This window comes from Acytostelium subglobosum (genome assembly GCF_000787575.1).
Source record: "Acytostelium subglobosum LB1 DNA, scaffold: scaffold2, whole genome shotgun sequence".
NCBI lineage: Eukaryota > Evosea > Eumycetozoa > Acytosteliales > Acytosteliaceae > Acytostelium > Acytostelium subglobosum.
The window spans coordinates 1,398,370-1,417,119 of NW_012236530.1; the positions used below are offsets into that span (position 1 = coordinate 1,398,370).

Consider the following 18,750-nt stretch of genomic DNA (forward strand, 5'->3'; position numbering starts at 1 on the left):
ATTTGATCCTTGTCATCATCTTCCCTTCGGGAAAGGAACAATGAATGGATGCCATTCATACACAGATAATGTGTGATTGAGTGTGTGTTGGTTTGTTGATTCGGTTGCCTGACTCGTCAAACACACACTTTTGATCTCCACAAATGGGGGTGGTAGTGGGGGAAACTGGTGACACACACTCAAATCTGAGTGAGGAAGTTCCAAACTTGGAGTGATGACGATGCATCTTGGTGACGCAGCAAGACTCGTCTGTCGATAAATACTCCACAGTATGCATCCGTTTGTTTTTTTTCATATTTACAAACATTAATATCATCTCATCGACTGACACTTCAGACTCGACACACACACAGTCGCGACTTCATTCATTGACTCATTTAACTCAATCATTTCAATTCAATCATTCACTAGTTATAATTATAACTTATACACATATACATATATATATACACATATAAATAATGAATATTAAATCAATATTTGGTTTGGTATTTATTGCGTTGGTGTGCACATCGATCATTGCACACGCAGAGGAGGAGGAGAAGGTGGTCGGCGATGTCATTGGTATCGATCTGGGTACTACATACTCCTGTGTCGGTATCTTTAGAAATGGTCACGTCGAGATCATCCCCAACGATCAGGGCAACCGTATCACACCATCCTACGTCGCCTTCACCGAGACCGAGCGTCTCATCGGTGAGGCTGCCAAGAACCAAGCCACACTCAACCCAGAGAACACCATCTTTGATATCAAGCGTCTCATTGGTAGAAAGTAAGTTGACAGCGAGTGAGAGAGTGAGATGTTCGCGACGATGATCATGTGACTAACATCAACTCAAACTCAAACTCAATCATCAGGTTCTCAGATCAAGAGGTTCAGAGAGATTTGAAGATGTTGCCATACAAGGTTATCTCAAAGTCTGATAAGCCACATATTGTTGTCAAGGTTAAGGGAGAGGACAAGACATTCTCACCAGAGGAGATCTCTGCCATGATCCTGACCAGAATGAAGGAGATTGCCGAGTCGCATTTGGGCCGTCCAGTCAAGAACGCCGTCATCACCTGTCCAGCCTACTTCAACGACGCCCAGCGTCAGGCCACCAAGGACGCCGGTGCCATCGCCGGTCTCAACGTGCTCCGTGTCATCAACGAGCCAACCGCAGCCGCCCTGGCCTACGGTTTCAGCGAGAAGGGTGCCGAGAAGAACATCCTCGTGTACGATCTCGGTGGTGGTACGTTCGATGTCTCCATCCTGACCATTGACAACGGTGTGTTCGAGGTGTTGGCCACCAACGGAGACACTCACTTGGGAGGTGAGGACTTTGACCAGCGTGTGATGAAGCACTTCCTCTCCGTCTTTGAGAAGAAGAACAAGAAGGACGCCAGCAAGGACAAGAAGTCCCTCCAGAAGCTGAGACGTGCCGCCGAGAACGCCAAGCGCGCTCTCTCCACCACCCATCAGGCCCAGATCGAGATTGAGAACTTCTTTGACGGCAAGGACCTCATCGAGACATTGACCCGTGCCAAGTTCGAGGAGCTCAACATGGATCTCTTCAAGAAGACCCTCGAGCCAGTCAAGAAGGTGTTGGAGGACAGTGGACTCAAGAAGTCAGACATCCACGAGATCGTCCTGGTCGGAGGTTCCACCCGTATCCCCAAGGTCCAGCAGTTGTTGAAGGACTTCTTCAACGGCAAGGAGCCAAACCGTGGTGTCCATCCAGATGAGGCCGTCGCCAACGGAGCTGCCGTCCAAGGAGGTGTCTTCTCCAAGCAAGAAGAGACCCGTGATGTCGTCCTGCTCGATGTTGCCCCACTGACCCTCGGTATCGAGACCGTCGGAGGTGTCATGACCCCACTGATCAACAGAAACTCCATCGTCCCAGCCAAGAAGTCTCAGGTCTTCTCCACCTACCAGGACAACCAAGACAAGGTCTTGATCCAGGTGTTTGAGGGTGAGCGTTCAATGACCAAGGACAACCATCTGTTGGGCAAGTTCGAGCTGTCTGGCATCCCACCCGCCCCACGTGGCGTTCCCCAGATTGAGGTCAAGTTCGAGGTCGACGTCAACGGTATCCTGCACGTGTCCGCCGAGGACAAGGGCTCTGGAAACAAGGAGTCGATCACCATCACCAACGACAAGGACCGTCTTACCAAGGAGGACATTGAGCGTCTGGTCAAGGAGGCTGAGGAGGCCGCCGACGAGGACAAGGCCATGAAGGAGAGAATCGAGTCTCGCAACTCCCTGGAGAACTACGTCTACCAGATCAAGAACACCATTGGCGACAATGAGAAGTTGGGCAGCAAGATCAGCGGCGACGACAAGGAGGCCATCGAGACCGCCATCAAGGACGCCTTGGAGTGGATCGAGGTCAACTCGAGCGCCAGCAAGGAGGAGTTTGATGAGCAGTACAAGATCCTCGAGAAGGTCGTCCAGCCCATCTTCTCCAAGCTCTACCAAGAGGCCGGTCCATCCGGTGCCGATGGTGAGTCCTTCCAGAACCACGATGAGCTCTAAATAATATTATCATTTATAATAATAAACAAATATATTTGTTGTATAAGTATCTAATCAGAGTGTGATTGGAATCAATCCATGTGGTTATTATTTGATTCTAAGAAGACACACTCATTCAAACAAGTTTACATGATTCATACTTTGACATTCAAGTTCATTCAACACAACTCGTAATGTCAAAGAGATACAACTCAATCACATAAGTGAAATGGAACTCTTTCCATTGTTGTTGCCAGTCGATACAACATTCAGAGACTATAAAGGATTCATTCTGTTTCAAGTATGTTTGACTTACATTCAATCAATCAACCAAAGACATACTCATACTAATAGTTCTGAACATCCCAAGGGCAAGCAGTATCCTGTTGAGATTGGTATATCTAGTATTAGGGAGTCGATTGAGGATTGTAAGTTCAATTGCTCATCAGACTTGAGTTCATTGATTCAATCAGCAATACCTACAATCAAACAAAGACTCTTGCAATGTAAAGATCTACATCACTTCTTTTATGAACTCAAGGACATACTAGATAGGATACAACCAACTCGAAGTAGTACTAGCAACAACAACAACAATGATGGTTATGATAAGAATCAATCTATGTTACAGAATAACAACAGCCTACCATTCGAAGTCTATGCATTGGTGTTGAATGAGATTGATCAACTTGGTTGGGGCAACGTCGTAGAGATTGACAAGTCACTCAGTACATTCAGCATTTCATTGCGCGATGCAAAGAGACGAGAAGTGTTGATGCGCTTCATCATCCCCAACGACTATCCAACCGCGCCTCCAACAATCCGCGCAAACCTACCCTCGTTGCTCACACCCAGTACTCATCATCACAACAACAACAACAATGATAATACCACGGCGGCAAAGGGCGGATCAGTCACACCATCGATGGGCCACTCACTCAGAACATCGGTCGCGGCTGTCGAGCGACAGGTCGAGCAGTTGCAGCCATTCTTTGACGCCATGGAGGAGATTGATCGAATGACTTGGGTGTTGGAGCCCGAGCATCCGCAGCGCAGTGACACAGCGCGTCGCATTGCCCTCGGCAACAACTGCTCGCTATCAATCGATGTCAATCCATTGTCACCTCTGACGTTCCCCGACTGCCGTTTCCTCGGCCCCGAGCGCGCCGTGGCTCCCCTGCGCCAGAAGCTCAACAGCAACCTGTCCAAGTGGCGGCCGCTCGATCCCAGCCTTCTGGGCAACTTCCAGGCGTTGCTCGAGATGGAGTTCCCGGTGAAGCAGGTGTCCAACATCAGTGACTTTATCATCGAGTGCAGTATATGTTATTCACATCGACTGGGTGGCGATGGAACCATTCCGGACATCATCTGCAACAATGCACGCTGTCAGAAGCAGTTCCATCACAGCTGTCTCTTTGAATGGCTTCGATCACTACCCAACGTCAATCATTCATTCGACACACTCTTTGGCTCATGTCCCTATTGTTCCGATCCAATATCAGTCAAAGGTCATCTAAAGTAGTTTGATTGATTGATTGATCAGGCCCATATCCAACACATGATTGAGTGGAGTGGAGTGACCGATCAAAGACTCAAATTCAACCAACTTCAATTCAGAGTACTCTCGCAGAGAGAGGCATGTCCTTCGGTCTTGGAGTGGTCATACTACAATCAAACCAGGGTTGTTGTTGATGACGGTCTGATGTCACAACAACAATCACACACCTTGGTAATCCAAGACAAACTTGAGTGCCACCCGATCCAAGCTAATGGTTACCGTCGATCAATCACATAATGAACAACATAATTAGTGTGTGTAATGGTATCCATCACATCATCTTCAGCAACAACAACACCATCATCAATCATTCATCAATACATTCATCCATCCTGGGTGTTGGTGACTCGACTCTCTCTCTCGCCCATTGGTGATGGTCGGCCCAGGCACGACCCACACAAACTCACTCAAATTCAAGCCCAATCATTCAAACAACACACATCAGATCACGCCAACTCACACACGTGACCGATATCCCATTGGCTAGACCTTCAACCCCAATGCGCTATGGGGCGTGTGATGCGCGAAAAAGGTGGAGGAAGAGTACATGGTGGGGTGTTTGGAATGAATTTGAGTTACCACATTGGCTTGTCAAAAGAGTTGAGTTGTGTGATTAAAAAGGTCTCCATCCTCACATTCACTCAATCAATCAATCAATCAATCAATTAATAGTTATATCTAAACTTATACAAATAAATCTATCTACTATCTCTAATAATGAATAACTATATACATACATTTGATGATATTCCAATCACTAGTTCTGTTGATGGACGTATCTCTAGTCCATCACTCTCAATGGAGACGATGTTGAGCCAAGGATCAATGCCATTCAATCAAGAGATCTATGTTAAGTTTGTCCTGGCCAACAACCAAATGATCAACATCCATCCCAACGACCTTAATGACTTTTACATAAACCCCCGACAGTCGACCTCTCATTCAACAACTTCCTCCTTCTCCTCAGTCCCTGTCCCTGTATCTGTACCTGGACCTCTACCTCTACAACAACAACAACAACCCATACTCCAATACCAACAACAACCACAACCCCAATACCAATCACAATTCCAACAATTCCAATCATTCCAACAGTTCCAACCTCAGCCTCCTGTAACAGTGTATAACGCTCAAACAACATACTTTGGACCTGTGGACAATGGCTTGCCATCTGGACATGAGCCATCCCCAGATGGTTCATTGTACAACAATGTCCAGGACAACTCGTTGGTAACTGCAATGAACCAGATTGACCTTTCTCAAAACTCCTCCCCTCCCACTGCTGAGGGTACACCCAACACTGTCCCCGTCTACTCCTCCCCATCCCCTGCCTACTATGAGGACAGCTCCCCAGCCATCACAACTACTACGTCCACAACATCGACGGCATCCAACTCTGCTACATCCTCTCCAACACTCCCCGCTACCAAGTCCAAGAAGGGATCTCTAAGATCTACCAAGTCAGAGACAAAGGTGGCTAAGGTGACTAAGGTGAAGGGTGCAAGAAAGTCCAAGAAGGAAGCTACCTCCAAGGTTAAGGATGCTTTGGCCGAGTCATTCACAACCAGGCAAAAGAAGAAGATGCCCCATCCAGAGACCGTAGTACCACTTGTGTACGAGGACCATCCAGATGAGATCCTTAGACTGCGTGGTGTCGAGTACCCAGCAGTGATAGTACAAGGCAACAGTCGTCCGATCGAGTTCTACTTCAGTGGCAGAGGTGACATCAAACGTCTTGGCGTGATCACCAATGTCCAGGAGTTTAACGAGTTCAAGATCACTGGCAACATTGCATCGATCGAGACCAACGGAGATTGCTTGATGGAGCCCAACATTACACGACGCAAGGGATTCAAGGATGTCAAGACACTCACATTATTATCCTGGGTGGTAGACATGCCAACACTTGAGAAGAAGTACTTCATTGGGGAGAGGAAAATCAACTTCCTACTGAACACCGACGACTTCCCAAGACCATTGATCAGGGGTATCAACATTGTGTCTTGGGAAGGCGAGCTGCCATTGGTATACTTCTCTGTGGACCGCCTCAAGAAGGGTCCGATCAAGAAGCTAACTTTGTTTGGACTTCGTCGTGGAGAGCTTATCGACCCAAACAACAACAACAACACAGGAGATAGTAGCTATCACTGGTCCATTGCCTTTGTCATCCCTCAGTTGATGATCACCCAGGACACCAGCCTTAAGGAGACCGCTGTATTCCCACTTGCCAGCGAGTGGATCAACCGTGGATACAAGTTGGCCGCACACTACACTCATCTACCAACCTCGCCCACCGACAAGGTCAGAAAGAACTGCATTCGTCTCTGTCAAGTACAAGGCCTCGGCAACCTCATCAATGCTCCATGGACCTATGGTACTGATGGACTCCAAAGTCTATCGTGTTGACATGCCGTGAGGTCTGGCCATACTTCACTTCTACTTCTAACTTCTACTTCTTCATAATCATCATGGTAAACAATAAAAAAACATCAATCTTAGTCTTGATCAATCAAGTCAAGTGTGTGAATGAATGAATGAATGTTATGGGTGGGGTGCTGGCGTGGCAACATCAACGGCAACTCCCATTGGAAGTTGGCACCACACCACTCTGACTTCACCTCTAGCACATCGTGATGCTCATATTCTTTCTATGCTGTGGTATATGTGTATGTGTATAAATGTGTATGTGTACGTGTACGTATAAATGTAAATGCTTAATAATGTGGTGATGATGAGGATGGCGCCTTTCTCTTTGTCTACTACTTGTACTACTATTACTTCAACAAGAGGCGCAATCAATCAATCAATCAATCAATCAATCACTCATTCGATCATACTATTATAATATCAAGACTTAGAGATAAGATATTAATATGAATAGATATATATATTTTGTATCGATTGTATTGATGTGGATAGAGTTGACTAGGTTGCCAGTAATAGAGGCAGCTTGTTGTGAAGGTATTGGAGATGTAGTCAATTGTACTGGAACAATATATCACGATTCATTCTTTATAACTTATAAATGTCAAGGACCAGATGATGAACTACAAAGTGGAGAAGTGGAGTTGTGCACTCTATGCATGTCATCAATATCGACCAATGCCATTATATTCATTGCGACCGTACCATCATCAGCAATACTAATTGGAATAGTAGTTTGTCTATGGTGTTGTTGTAAGAGACGTAGACAAGCTGCCAAACGTTCATTCAAAGGACAGACATCGTCGGATCAACAACAATATAATATACAACAACAACAACAATATCAACAATTATTACATCAACAACAACAACAATTATATTATCAACAGGTATACGATCCAGCTACTCCACCTGTATTCACAGATTATACAATGATCATTCCGAATTCATCCGCATCAGGTCAGGTCTATGTTTCAATTGGACAGTCGACTCCAACATCCTCACCTGCATCAGGCTACGCCTACACCTACCAGAATTACCATACTCCTGGTGGAGGTAATCACTTCCAATCAATGCATTGATTGGCGACAACAAGGCAAAGAGATATTCATCATAGTGGACTGACTGGATTAAGAGATATCATCACAGACTGATTAAACTTATGATTGATTGCCAATAACTATAATTATATAGGTTTAATACCTTTATCTTGGTGACTTTACTGAGTATCTTCCATGGATGGTGTTGGAGAAGGTTCTGGAAGTGTCACTTCAGAGAATGACCAATCATCAGCCGCCTCTGGATACTCAATAACAAGCAGATGTTGGGAGATATTGTTGGCATGTTCAAATGCATGTAGATCAGCCAACCTTTGTTCAGTGGTCTTGGAATCCTCCTTGTCCTGTTCTTCTTTTGTAGATTTCTTTGGGAATGAGTAGAAGCTAGGTCTCATGTAGAGGGTACTGGAAGAAGGACCGATGGAAATGAGTCGGATATGCTTTGATTGATCTCCAATGTTGTTACGTAATGTTGTAGGAGTGAAATGGGCGTCAAGATATTTCCTTGCCCATCTTTGTTAACAATGTTGTGTATCAGTTTGCGACTGACCTCAGTGTCGTCTGAGAGAGATGATTGGAGCACAGCTTGCATGGACTCGATTGCCAATGCTCGTTGAAGAAGGTCCTGTTGTCCCTGCGATCAGTTGCAAGACATATCGGGGTATACCTCCCCATTTGTGAAAGCCATTAGTGATCTGGTCTGGTGTCAATGGATGCTGGAGCAGGTTGTTGGCTTCATTAATCTCCTGTAGTGTCCAGTCGGGCATGTATTTGATGTCATTAGAGTCACCAGCCTTCCTGAACTCTCTGTGGATGACTTCATTGGAGGGTGATGAAAGAAGTATGGTGAATAGAGTCGTGGGCACAGGTTCGACTCCGTCTACAATGTACCATGTTTCTGGATCAGTTACATAGAGGACATCTCTGGGATTGGTAGTGAAGGTGACAGAGAGTACATAATTCTTGAAGATGAAATAAGCAGAGAATCCAAAGTGAACACTGTGATACCAGAAGGAGCAGTCTCCAAGTGAGACAATTGAGCTCATTAAGTAAGAAACCCACATTGATTTGCCAATGCCAGGATCGCCTGTGATGTTGACACCCTCCCATATTCCATTGGTCTTCATCTCGCATACCATCTCGCTCTTACTAAGGTAAGATTTGCGCACCAAGAGGCGAGTCTGCTTCCCTAATAAGGGGGCGCCAAGAGTTAGGATGTTGCCATCCACCTTTGATTGCTTGATAGTCTTCCAAAACTCTTCAAGATGAGAGATGGACTTTAGTTAGTAAGTAACACTAGGACATAAACAATTGGTATAAATACTTACGAGCTTGGTTGAGTCCAGCAGGGGCTGCTTTGGGAGGGTATTGTTACACTAGATTAGAGGCAATTCCTGGTGGGATGTTGCGGCCGATGAGATGGACTTCTGAGTGTGTCTGAATGTAGTTGGGAGAGATGAAGTTGTCATCAATCACCTGCATAACAGCATGGTTAAGGGGAACTTTAAGTTCACATGTATTAAGATATTCTTTGATTAGATCCATTTGCGAATGAATGAATGAATGATGTTTGAATGATTAGGTATATATCAATATATTACACGATCAACAACAGAAGATTCTTGAAAGTACGCAGAAAGGTCCTAACTTGACATCCTAAGACGATCCGGTCGTGGTCCAGATCTTCACAAATAAGATCTTATTTTCATTGAATCATGATTTCCAAGCAACCGAACCTATTGGGGGTGTCAACAATTTAATATAATTATATTATTATATTCAATCTCGAGATAGTAATAATAGTATGTAAGGAGTAGTAGTATACATTGATGGATGACGTGTTCATCATTAGTATTTAAATAACCTTCTCCAGGAATTCCTTGCCTTTGAACGACGTTGGAATTGGCTGGATGGGTTCGGGCGAATAACTAATAAGGTCTTCCCGATGGAATCTCGATTGAATATAGTTGTTGTTCAGTCTCTCTCTAAGGTCTGCCACAATGGAATCTAATGTCAACTCAATCTGGCAATGATTCCTATAAGTTGATATATATGATTGACAAAGAGCGTTAGTGATCAGAGTAATGCAGTGCAGTGCAGTGAAGTGTCATCAACATATATATACATACTTTAGAATTGCAACCTTTGGCCATGTACATTGTTTACCTTTCTTGATACAGTTCTTCATTATATCGGGAGAGGGATTGCTTACAATGTTGGCATAGTCGCCAATGGTCACCTCGGGGAAGACTGTGATGTCGCCAGAGTACTTTTGTGTGATCAGTGATGGGATGCCACTGATAGAAGCGGGTATCAAGCCAAGCGTGGTCAGTTGGACCACTCGATGCTTGATCTCCGACTTGCCCAAGTACTTGAGCGCATCGACTACTGAGTTGGTTGACTTTATCGCCTTGTCGCTGATGAACGGGATCACATGTGGATTGACCTGCGAGACGATAAAGTGGTTGACGTTGAACAACTCCGATAGACGGTTCATGGGGAGGTCGGCTTCAACTGAGCCGTCGGTGAACTTGACGCCCGAGGGGTGGTAGGGGATGATGTGGCCGTGCTTGTCCTTGGCCATCAGCTCCACCGGCTCGAACAGGAACTTGAGCGCACAGCTGGCACAGGCAGCACTCCACACCAGGACGTTGGGCGCCGTTAGGTAGTTTAGAAGACGAGGGAACTCAAAGCTGCCATTGGACGACACGGTGATATTGAGCGCCACCTTGGTCTTGTCGTAGGCTTCCTTGAAGGTGAGGTCGCCAATGTTCTCGCGAACGCACTTTTGCAACTTCTTGATGTCCATCAACACGCCCTTCTTGAACAGACGTGCGATCTTCCTGTTGTACGATGGGCCACTGTCGAATGCATCCAAGTTGAGATGCTCGTTCTTGAAGAACATCATCATCTCCTCCTCGGTCAGCGTGCCAACCATCGACGCGACGATTGAGCCTGCGCTCGAACCCGAGATGATACGTGGCAAAAGACGGGTCTCGTGCAACGCCTTGACAACACCAAAGTGATACATTCCCAGTGTGGCGCCACCGCTCAGACACAGGGCCGTGCGACCAAACGCCTGCCTCGTCTCGTAGAAGAAGTCAAACTTGCGCTCCAGGGTGAAGTCGTCCGACTCGGCCAACTCGTAGACGTAGCGCAGCTGCTTGACGACCTCCTCGACGTATTCCTCGATGACGTGTTTAGTGCCCACGCGGCTCTCTTGGAACAGACTGATGTTGCCCATGCCTCCGAGATTCCTCAAGAGGCCAGCGCGCAATGCAATTATCAATGAATGAGTGTCGCCCTTTTGTGCCAACAGTCTCAAGTTGGTCAGTCTGAACCTAATGAGTTTGCTATCGTAATATGGCGACTCGTCCACATTCCTCCACTCATCCTTCTTCTCCATCGCGTCCAGTTGTTTCGCCCATGAAGTCCATTCAGGGTAACTCTCTGCCGTCTTCATTCTATCATGTAGGTATTCAATTCGTCTATTCCTTTCCTAGATTGATTGAAATGGAGTGAGTGATTGAGATATTGACACACTTTGGACCAAGTTCCAACTTACCTTTTCTCGCTTTGACTTGACGACATAGGATGGGAACAGCCATGAGAGTATGATTAGGGCCAAGTTGATACATATTGGGATCCAAAAGAATATATAACTCGCTGACAAATGATCAAGTAATCGTTCAAAGAGTGTCTTTGAAGGTGGAGGTGGAGAAGAGAATGTGATCGATGAATCCTGCTGCTCCTGATTAATTTGTTGCTGTTGTTGTTGTTGTTGTTGTGATTGTTGTTGTTGTTGTCTATGTTGTAATTGTTGTTGATGTTGTTGTTGATGTTGATGTTGATGTTGATGTGAAGATATATTATCTTCAACTCTGATCAATGTTTGATCACTATCTACAATATCTATATTATTATTACTATTATTTGTGTTACTTGTTGATGATGATGATGTTGTTGATGTTGTGTTTGATGAAGCTGACAATGTCATCTCCTTAACATGTAATGGTAACAATGTATTTGAGACCATTGGCATTGGATGATGGACTCCTCCAGTACCATGATGATGTCCACTCATTTCCACAGATCTCTTATCTTTATTTGGCGTTACAACAAACACCATGTCATCCACTCTCCTTCACTCTCACCCTAAATAGAAATATATAAATATAAATACAAGTTAATTAGTTATATATAATATATATTTAGTTTAGTTCAGTTTAGTTTAGTTATTTAATATATGTACAATTGTTGTTGTTGTTGTTTGATGATGCTATTATGTGTGTGTATGTATGAATGAACTGTGTGTATGTGTATGAATGAATGAATGAACGTTGTTGATGGATGGATATATGAAATTGAATGTTGTTGGAATGAATTGAATTGGAGTGAGTTGGATGAATGGAGAGATGTAAGTGAGTGTGATGAATGGCGATTAATGTGGGGGGTTTGTTCCTCAGCTCTAGCCTATTCAAGTTTAAGCACCCACCATTTATGGGGTGGGTATCTATTCACCTCAACAATACCACACTACACACCACCACACACTCACCATTAACCACACACACACATACATCTTCGAGAATGAACAGTATTCAATTTGGTTTGATAATGGCTCTGCAGATGTTGAACAGGATGAAGATCGAAGTGACAGCGGGGTTTGCTCTTGACCATCTTCGCAACAATTTATCCTCGTTGCGTTTAGCGCGTTTGGTTGCTTCACGTCTCTTTGTCTTCCTTTTCCGCTGTTGCTGTTGTTGTGCTATCATCCTCTTCAATCTCCTCTTACTACTACGACCAGTCATCATCGTTGTAACTGGTGATGACTCTATTGCCGATAGTGTATCATCAGTCGTACTCTCATCATCCACATCATCCTCATCTTCCTCATAATCATCACCTTCATCATCATCATTGCTAAGTTGACTGTCATCTTCAATTTCAGAGTCGTTGTCTTCTACATTATTGTCAAACAATGACTTGAAGATTGGATATCCATAGTTGTAACTACTCTCCTCTACTTTGTAGACTACCTCTCTAACTTCCTCGACTTCTACATCCTGTCTCTTCATCACTTCATATTCTATCTTCTCTTTCTCCTTTTCGATCTTGTTAGGAATTTTTCCATCACCTGACTGTTTGTTGTTGAACTGATATTGAAGGAGATCAATATCCAAGTAGAGTGTTGATAACTTCTCCTTGAAACTTGATATGCCCAATTCTTCAATGTTCATACTGAGTAGTTGCATCTTCTCTTTGTTCCTTGATATCCTCGACTCAAGGAATACTCTCCTTTTCTCCAAGTCTTTCATCTTGACAACATATCCACGAAGAGACTTCCTAAACTTATTCTTCCTCTCAATCAATTCTGCTTGGTTCTTTGGACGCTTCTCTGCCTCGATCAATCTTTCCAAAGGTTCAAGTATCAGCTCGATCTGAGTGACCAACTCATTGGGAGCCAACTCCCATAATGGTTGTTGAACAAGGGGCACACCGCCAATGTCTTTGAGTATCCTGGCAATGCTGTACTTTGTTGAATTAAACTCTAATCCTCTGATGGTTCTACTATCCTCTTGAACCAATCTAGAACAGTCTTTGAACCTCTCAACCAATACCTTCTTCTTCTGCTGAAGTTGATTAAGTTGATACATTATAGTATTTATCTCTGTTCGTTTGTTCTTGATTGTTGCCAACATGTTGTTCTCCTCCATTGTGTTGACTTGTACAATCTTGTTGGGTTCCTTTAATGGTACTGGTACTGGTACTAATGTTGTTGGTACAATTTGGTCATATTCATGGCACTTGTCTTTGACATTGGACACTAATGGGTCGTCCTCAAGTTGAGGTGAACTACCATCAAATGGTTTGATTACTTTCTTTGATAATGGTATCCATAACAATTCCATATAATATAGTTGGTGGAAGTAGATATTGGAAGTTGGATGTTGGATAATTGAAGATGGAGGTTATATGATTGAGATTGTAATATGGACTCTTTCATTCACTCCAATCCAATCACTTCATACTCTACTCCATTGGTATAAGCATTATTAGTTGAGGCAACATTGAATGACTCATCAAACATTAATTTCTGTGATGTTTCGCATCCAGGAAAGCTGGAAACAAAACAGACTCTAGTGATCAAACTGTGGGGCGTGACAATGTGTGTCACTTGGTTTGTTATTTACTTGATTGATCAGTCGACTGATCGAGGCATGGTAGCCTTCCACCAACTTATCCAACCAGCAATCAGGCAACCAGCCTTGTTCCAAAATGATGATGATCAAACTATGACAAGGCAGCAGCATTTGGAGGAGGCGGCGTAGCAAAGAAGAAGCCGAGGAATCGATTGCCAAGACGCACCTTTACAATGTACAGGACGACCAGCATGAATACTAGGACGCCAAAGTAGATGAGGTACTTGTCGATGAGATCGCGTCGCTTCAGTTTGGTCAGCAGCGACTTGGACTCGGTGGTGCGCGAGCCATACTCACGCGCCTGATTCAGCGTCTTGTCCAACACCCTAGATGCATCGTTGATCTCCGACAGGATGTGAGTGCTTATGGCCACGTGTGAGCTCAGTATGTTCCTCGAGCGCTTCATTGCGCTGGTGATGTTTGTCGATGATTTAACAACATCCTCATTGTTCGACTCCTTATACAATCTTGATTGTTGACTAATATTACTTCCACCATCCAATAACTCCTTTGTCTGTTGCTGTTGGAACTTATCACGTATCTTCTTTGTAGCCTCCAAGTTCAACTTCCTATGTAATATTGTTAAGCTTGGAGTTGTCGTCAGTCAGTCACTCCATCGCAGGGTCATCAACTAGATTACACATACTTGTTCAACTCTTCCTTATGTATTGCCAACTCCTTCTGGTACAGTGTTATCTTTGCAGACTTGTTCTTCTCATATATCTTCTGTGATGCAACCTTTGTTTGATTGAATGATTGAATATGAATGAGTTGAGTTGATTGATTGAATATGATTGAATGAGTTGGACAACCCTTTACCTTTATAAGTTTGTTAAGTTTATCCAGACCATCTTTGATTGAATGATGTAGAGCTTGTATCTCAGTGAGCACTGAAGCATGTGACAGTGATACTATATCATTCCTAATACTATATTCAACATCGTGTAATTCCTTAAACAGTGTCTTCATCTCTATATTGTATGTTTATATGTATGATTGATTGAATGTATGAATGTATGAATGTATGTATTTATGTACAAGTAATTAAGTAATGAATCATCTCAATCAGTGAAGTAATGAATGAATGAACTTGTCGCCAACCTTGAAAACGTTGTTGAGTCAACACCACTCATGTGTCGACGCCACGTCATGTAACTTCAACTTGAATGTCTATTCATTCAGCACAACTTATTGTTGTTATTATCTCTTTCCAGTCAACAACATGGAGAATGGACACACGAGATAGATAACCTTGAATATGAAGTTGGCCAGCCACATTTGACGCGTCAACTTCATCATTGTCGCATTTTTCCCATCAAGTTGTCATTCGTGTTCAAGTCGGTGGGTCCCGACACGACACAATCGTCATTAGTTCAACAATATAACAAAGATACAGATAATAGATAGATATATAAGAAGATGGACAAGTACAATAAATCACAGTTGTTGATGTCTGTTGACTCGATATGGACAGTTTGCGAGAGATCAATGTACTCTTATGAGATGTGTCGCATTGAGAAACCAGAGTCAGAGTGTCTGCGGTTTGCCGCTGCAGTATCTGGTTGTACACAAAGAGTGTAAGTAGTCATCAATCAGTTATATCATAGATGATGATGATGATGATGATGATAACACTGACACAACAATGATTGATTATAGTATGGAGGAATTGATGATTGACTGCTCCAGCGAGTTGAATGATGCCGTTAGATGTATGGACACGAATGGAAGTACAAAGAAGTGCGATAAAGAGAGGATAGAGCTGACGAACTGCTTCAAGGTTAAGTCATTCGACAAGTTCCAAGGCGAATAAACGACATAGCAATCAAGAGGCAAGAGCTGCCGAACGAACTTATGAACGAATGAACCTTCGAATGATTGATTGATTACAAGGTATATACTGTATATATATTATATTACAACATTATAGAGAGAGATAGAGGAGGATGAGGATAATGGGTCGTCGCGACTACAACAAGGTCAACTAGTAGGGGAACTCTGACTTTGGTTGACCTGTCATGTCATCGATAAGATTGAGTACGGACGACTTCCTGTAGGTGAAGAATGGAATGTTGAGATTGGAGAATGGATCGCGTCGGTCCGTGCCGCCTTCGCCATTCTCCACGGTGGTGTCCCACGTGGACGGGTCGGTATTTACAGCGTCCTCAAAGTAGGACGTATCAATGTCGCTCTCCACCTTGGGTATGAAGGGCGGCGTCTGATCCAGCGTGCTCTGCCAGGTCACTCCATTCCTGTTAAAGAACGGATGTGCCTTGAACTCCTCGATGCTGCTGAACCTGCTCGACGGCTCGCACAGCATCCTCTTGAGAATGTCGGCCGCATCTGGCGACAGATCTTGCGTGAACAGTGGCCAGTCGAGTACCTCGCGCCACTTGATGATGTTGAGGAACACGTCGCTGGGCGTGTCCGCACAGAACGGGTTGAAGCCGCACAGTATCTCCATGAACACGCAGCCCAGTGACCAAAAGTCGCAGCTAAGTGTGTAGCCCTCGTCCACGACGATCTCGGGCGCCATGTACTCGGGCGAGCCGACGGCAGAGTGCGCCGTTGGGCGGCGATACGCCACGACCGTGCCATTGCTACTTCGCGTCAGTGTGGAGCGCTGCGAGAACGTGCCTTCGAGGAAGCTCTTCCTAAAGTCTGACATTGACTTTTGATTGAGGCCGTTCTTGCACTCGACTCCTTCTTTGCTCAGTCCAAAGTCTATCAGCTTGATGTGACCATTCTTGTCGATGACAAAGTTGGATGGCTTGATGTCGCGGTGAATGAAGTTGAGCGCGTGCAACGAGCACAGCGCCTCCACCATCTCGGCCATGTAGAATCGCGCGTCCTCCTCAGACAGCATGCCAAGGTTATTGAGTAGTGCACGGAAGTCGCCGCCACAATGATACTCCATCGCCAGGTAGAGGTACTGTGGATCCTGGAATGAGTAGAGCAGGCGAGTGATCCACTTGCCGCTGCCCTCACTCATCACTATCTTCTCTTGGGACACTTGAGATCGCTGATTGGCCCATTGGTATGCCTGCTTCTTGATGCGCTTGAGTGTTACCACGTCGCCACTGTCGTTCTTGATCGCCAGGAACACCTGGCCAAAGCCACCCTTGCCAATCTGCGTAAGGATCTTGAACTCCTTGAGCTTCATGCCCGCACGTTTGTTGCGCAAGAAATTGGACTCGCTGTCAAAGTGCTTGGCGCGCCACGCCTGTGCGGCTGACTCGTCCAGGCCCGAGTCACGGACAAAGTCCAACACACGCTGGTATCGTCTGCTGCGGTGGTGAATGTACTTGAACAGTTCCTGGTAGTAATGACTAAAGTAGTTGTCCAAGATCTTGCCCTTCTCTGTCGTCGGGGGATTGCTCGCGCTCTCCACCCTGTCCAAGAACTTGCAGTATGTATATGTTCCAGTTGCTGCGCTACTGATTGTACTTGATACGCTTGCTGTTGTTGTTGATGCTGCGGATGATGTAGTTGATGACGTCGTTGTCGTTGATGATGTTGATGATGTTGATGTTGATGTTTGAGTGGGGCTGCCACTGCTAGAGTTGAGATTGCCCGCGCTGTTCTTCCGACTTGGGCTTGGAGATGAGCGTCGTGAATCATGGTTGGTACCGCTGCTGCCGTTGCTGGGATCGTTGAGGAGGTCGGTGTTGACCAAGAGAGGATTGTAAAACATGTTGGTGCGTGGCGGAGGAGGTGGAGGGACGCGTCGCTGGCCCGTAGGTGATCCAGACATTGGCGAGTTCTTGGCCGACAATGACAAGTTGTCATCCAGCACATTGCAACTCACCGGCGCTGTCATTGGTGTCGTCACAATTACCGGTGATGAAGGTTCGCTATACTTGTTGTCAAATATGTTGTTGCCACGGCCATGGCCAGTGGCGACGCTGTTGTTGTTGTTGTTGGCGCCCCTGTTTCCGCCAGTGGCGCCACTTAGTGACTCAATGTTGATGTCTTCAAAGACCACAAACTTCCTCGAACGGTGATTGATTGGATGGTAGTCGTGCTCGAGGATCTTGCCCTCAGAGTCTGCCAGCTTGAGCAGGTTGACATTGCGCGACGTCTTTTGTGAGATGTACTTGAGCACGTCCAGACAAGTCATCGATGGGATCAGATGTATCGTCCAACTGGTGGTCCATTGAACGTTCAATATACTCGACAAGTTCTCATAAGGCAGATCTGTCTGTGATGGCGCTGGCTTCATCATAACACTGCTTCCACTATATACATAATCAATCTGTTGAGCGCAGAAGTATAGCTTTGCCAATGACTTGATGTGATTCTGATTGATTGATTGAATGAGTGAGTGAGCGAATGAGTGAGTGTATCACATGACCGGATACTTACAGCTGATGCGACTGACGATCGGTTTGATGATTGAGGCGAGGAGCTGGAGGATGTGGGAGATGATGAGTTGGACTGCATGAGTTGCCTGTTGCTGTTTGATCGTTGAATGGTCTGTGGCACGGTGGTGAATGGTTGTGGCGAGGTGGATGCAGATGTCGATCGTAGTCTCGGTGAGATATCTGGTGAGTCTTGATGTGATGCCGGTGGAGTTGGTGTCGTCGTCGAACCCGATGTATTCAGCTCACTTAATGCGCCTGACACGTGAGTGAAGAACTCCTCTATGCTCTGTCGCACGACATTGCCCTTCTTCCTTAGACTGTGTATAGGTGATGATACACTTCTTGTATTATTACCACTATTACTTCCACTTGAAGTAGTACTACCATCCACTGTATGACTCCTATCTCTATCCCTATCCCTGTCTCTGTCTCTGCCATCGTAATGAGATGAACTCATTGCTACAGCAATATAAAGTTATATATCAATATATATATGTATAAATATCAATTATATATATGTTTGTATGTATTGTTTGAATGATTGAATGAATATAAGTAAGTTGTTATCTGTTTGAATGATTGAATGGCGGAGACATGACGTCTTGAGCCCACTCAATTCACCTAAAGTGCGATTTCGAATGAAAACCCC

General features: G+C 44.9%; 10 protein-coding genes across 10 annotated transcripts; 5 read left to right on the forward strand and 5 right to left on the reverse strand.

Moving 5' to 3' along the window:
- Positions 1-461: 461 nt before the first annotated feature.
- On the forward strand, positions 462-2,515 carry SAMD00019534_013300 (hypothetical protein; the record flags this gene model as incomplete). Its single annotated transcript, XM_012903297.1, has 2 exons — positions 462-772; positions 859-2,515. The coding sequence occupies 2 exons, from the start codon at positions 462-464 to the stop codon at positions 2,513-2,515; spliced, it is 1,968 nt and encodes a 655-aa protein (XP_012758751.1).
- Positions 2,516-2,723: 208 nt separating this feature from the next.
- On the forward strand, positions 2,724-4,016 carry SAMD00019534_013310 (hypothetical protein; the record flags this gene model as incomplete). The annotated part of the gene is made up of 3 exons (XM_012903298.1): positions 2,724-2,795; positions 2,865-2,922; positions 3,007-4,016. 3 exons carry the CDS (start codon positions 2,724-2,726, stop codon positions 4,014-4,016), a joined length of 1,140 nt encoding a protein of 379 aa, XP_012758752.1.
- An 834-nt stretch (positions 4,017-4,850) lies between these two features.
- SAMD00019534_013320 (hypothetical protein) lies at positions 4,851-6,458 on the forward strand (the record flags this gene model as incomplete). Its single annotated transcript, XM_012903299.1, has 2 exons — positions 4,851-5,030; positions 5,148-6,458. 2 exons carry the CDS (start codon positions 4,851-4,853, stop codon positions 6,456-6,458), a joined length of 1,491 nt encoding a protein of 496 aa, XP_012758753.1.
- Positions 6,459-6,925: 467 nt separating this feature from the next.
- On the forward strand, positions 6,926-7,555 carry SAMD00019534_013330 (hypothetical protein; the record flags this gene model as incomplete). The annotated part of the gene is made up of 1 exon (XM_012903300.1): positions 6,926-7,555. A coding segment is annotated over one exon (630 nt), but the record flags the coding sequence as incomplete, so codon positions are not given.
- Positions 7,556-8,085: 530 nt separating this feature from the next.
- On the reverse strand, positions 8,086-8,673 carry SAMD00019534_013340 (hypothetical protein; the record flags this gene model as incomplete). Its single annotated transcript, XM_012903301.1, has 1 exon — positions 8,086-8,673. The coding sequence occupies one exon, from the start codon at positions 8,671-8,673 to the stop codon at positions 8,086-8,088; it is 588 nt and encodes a 195-aa protein (XP_012758755.1).
- Positions 8,674-9,392: 719 nt separating this feature from the next.
- SAMD00019534_013350 (hypothetical protein) lies at positions 9,393-11,663 on the reverse strand (the record flags this gene model as incomplete). Its single annotated transcript, XM_012903302.1, has 3 exons — positions 9,393-9,570; positions 9,664-11,033; positions 11,100-11,663. Coding segments are annotated over 3 exons (2,112 nt in total), but the record flags the coding sequence as incomplete, so codon positions are not given.
- Positions 11,664-12,135: 472 nt separating this feature from the next.
- On the reverse strand, positions 12,136-13,446 carry SAMD00019534_013360 (hypothetical protein; the record flags this gene model as incomplete). The annotated part of the gene is made up of 1 exon (XM_012903303.1): positions 12,136-13,446. One exon carries the CDS (start codon positions 13,444-13,446, stop codon positions 12,136-12,138), a length of 1,311 nt encoding a protein of 436 aa, XP_012758757.1.
- Positions 13,447-13,834: 388 nt separating this feature from the next.
- On the reverse strand, positions 13,835-14,718 carry SAMD00019534_013370 (hypothetical protein; the record flags this gene model as incomplete). The annotated part of the gene is made up of 2 exons (XM_012903304.1): positions 13,835-14,326; positions 14,557-14,718. Coding segments are annotated over 2 exons (654 nt in total), but the record flags the coding sequence as incomplete, so codon positions are not given.
- A 468-nt stretch (positions 14,719-15,186) lies between these two features.
- Positions 15,187-15,550, forward strand: SAMD00019534_013380 (hypothetical protein; the record flags this gene model as incomplete). Its single annotated transcript, XM_012903305.1, has 2 exons — positions 15,187-15,314; positions 15,397-15,550. 2 exons carry the CDS (start codon positions 15,187-15,189, stop codon positions 15,548-15,550), a joined length of 282 nt encoding a protein of 93 aa, XP_012758759.1.
- A 171-nt stretch (positions 15,551-15,721) lies between these two features.
- Positions 15,722-18,558, reverse strand: SAMD00019534_013390 (hypothetical protein; the record flags this gene model as incomplete). Its single annotated transcript, XM_012903306.1, has 2 exons — positions 15,722-18,037; positions 18,103-18,558. 2 exons carry the CDS (start codon positions 18,556-18,558, stop codon positions 15,722-15,724), a joined length of 2,772 nt encoding a protein of 923 aa, XP_012758760.1.
- Positions 18,559-18,750: the final 192 nt, after the last annotated feature.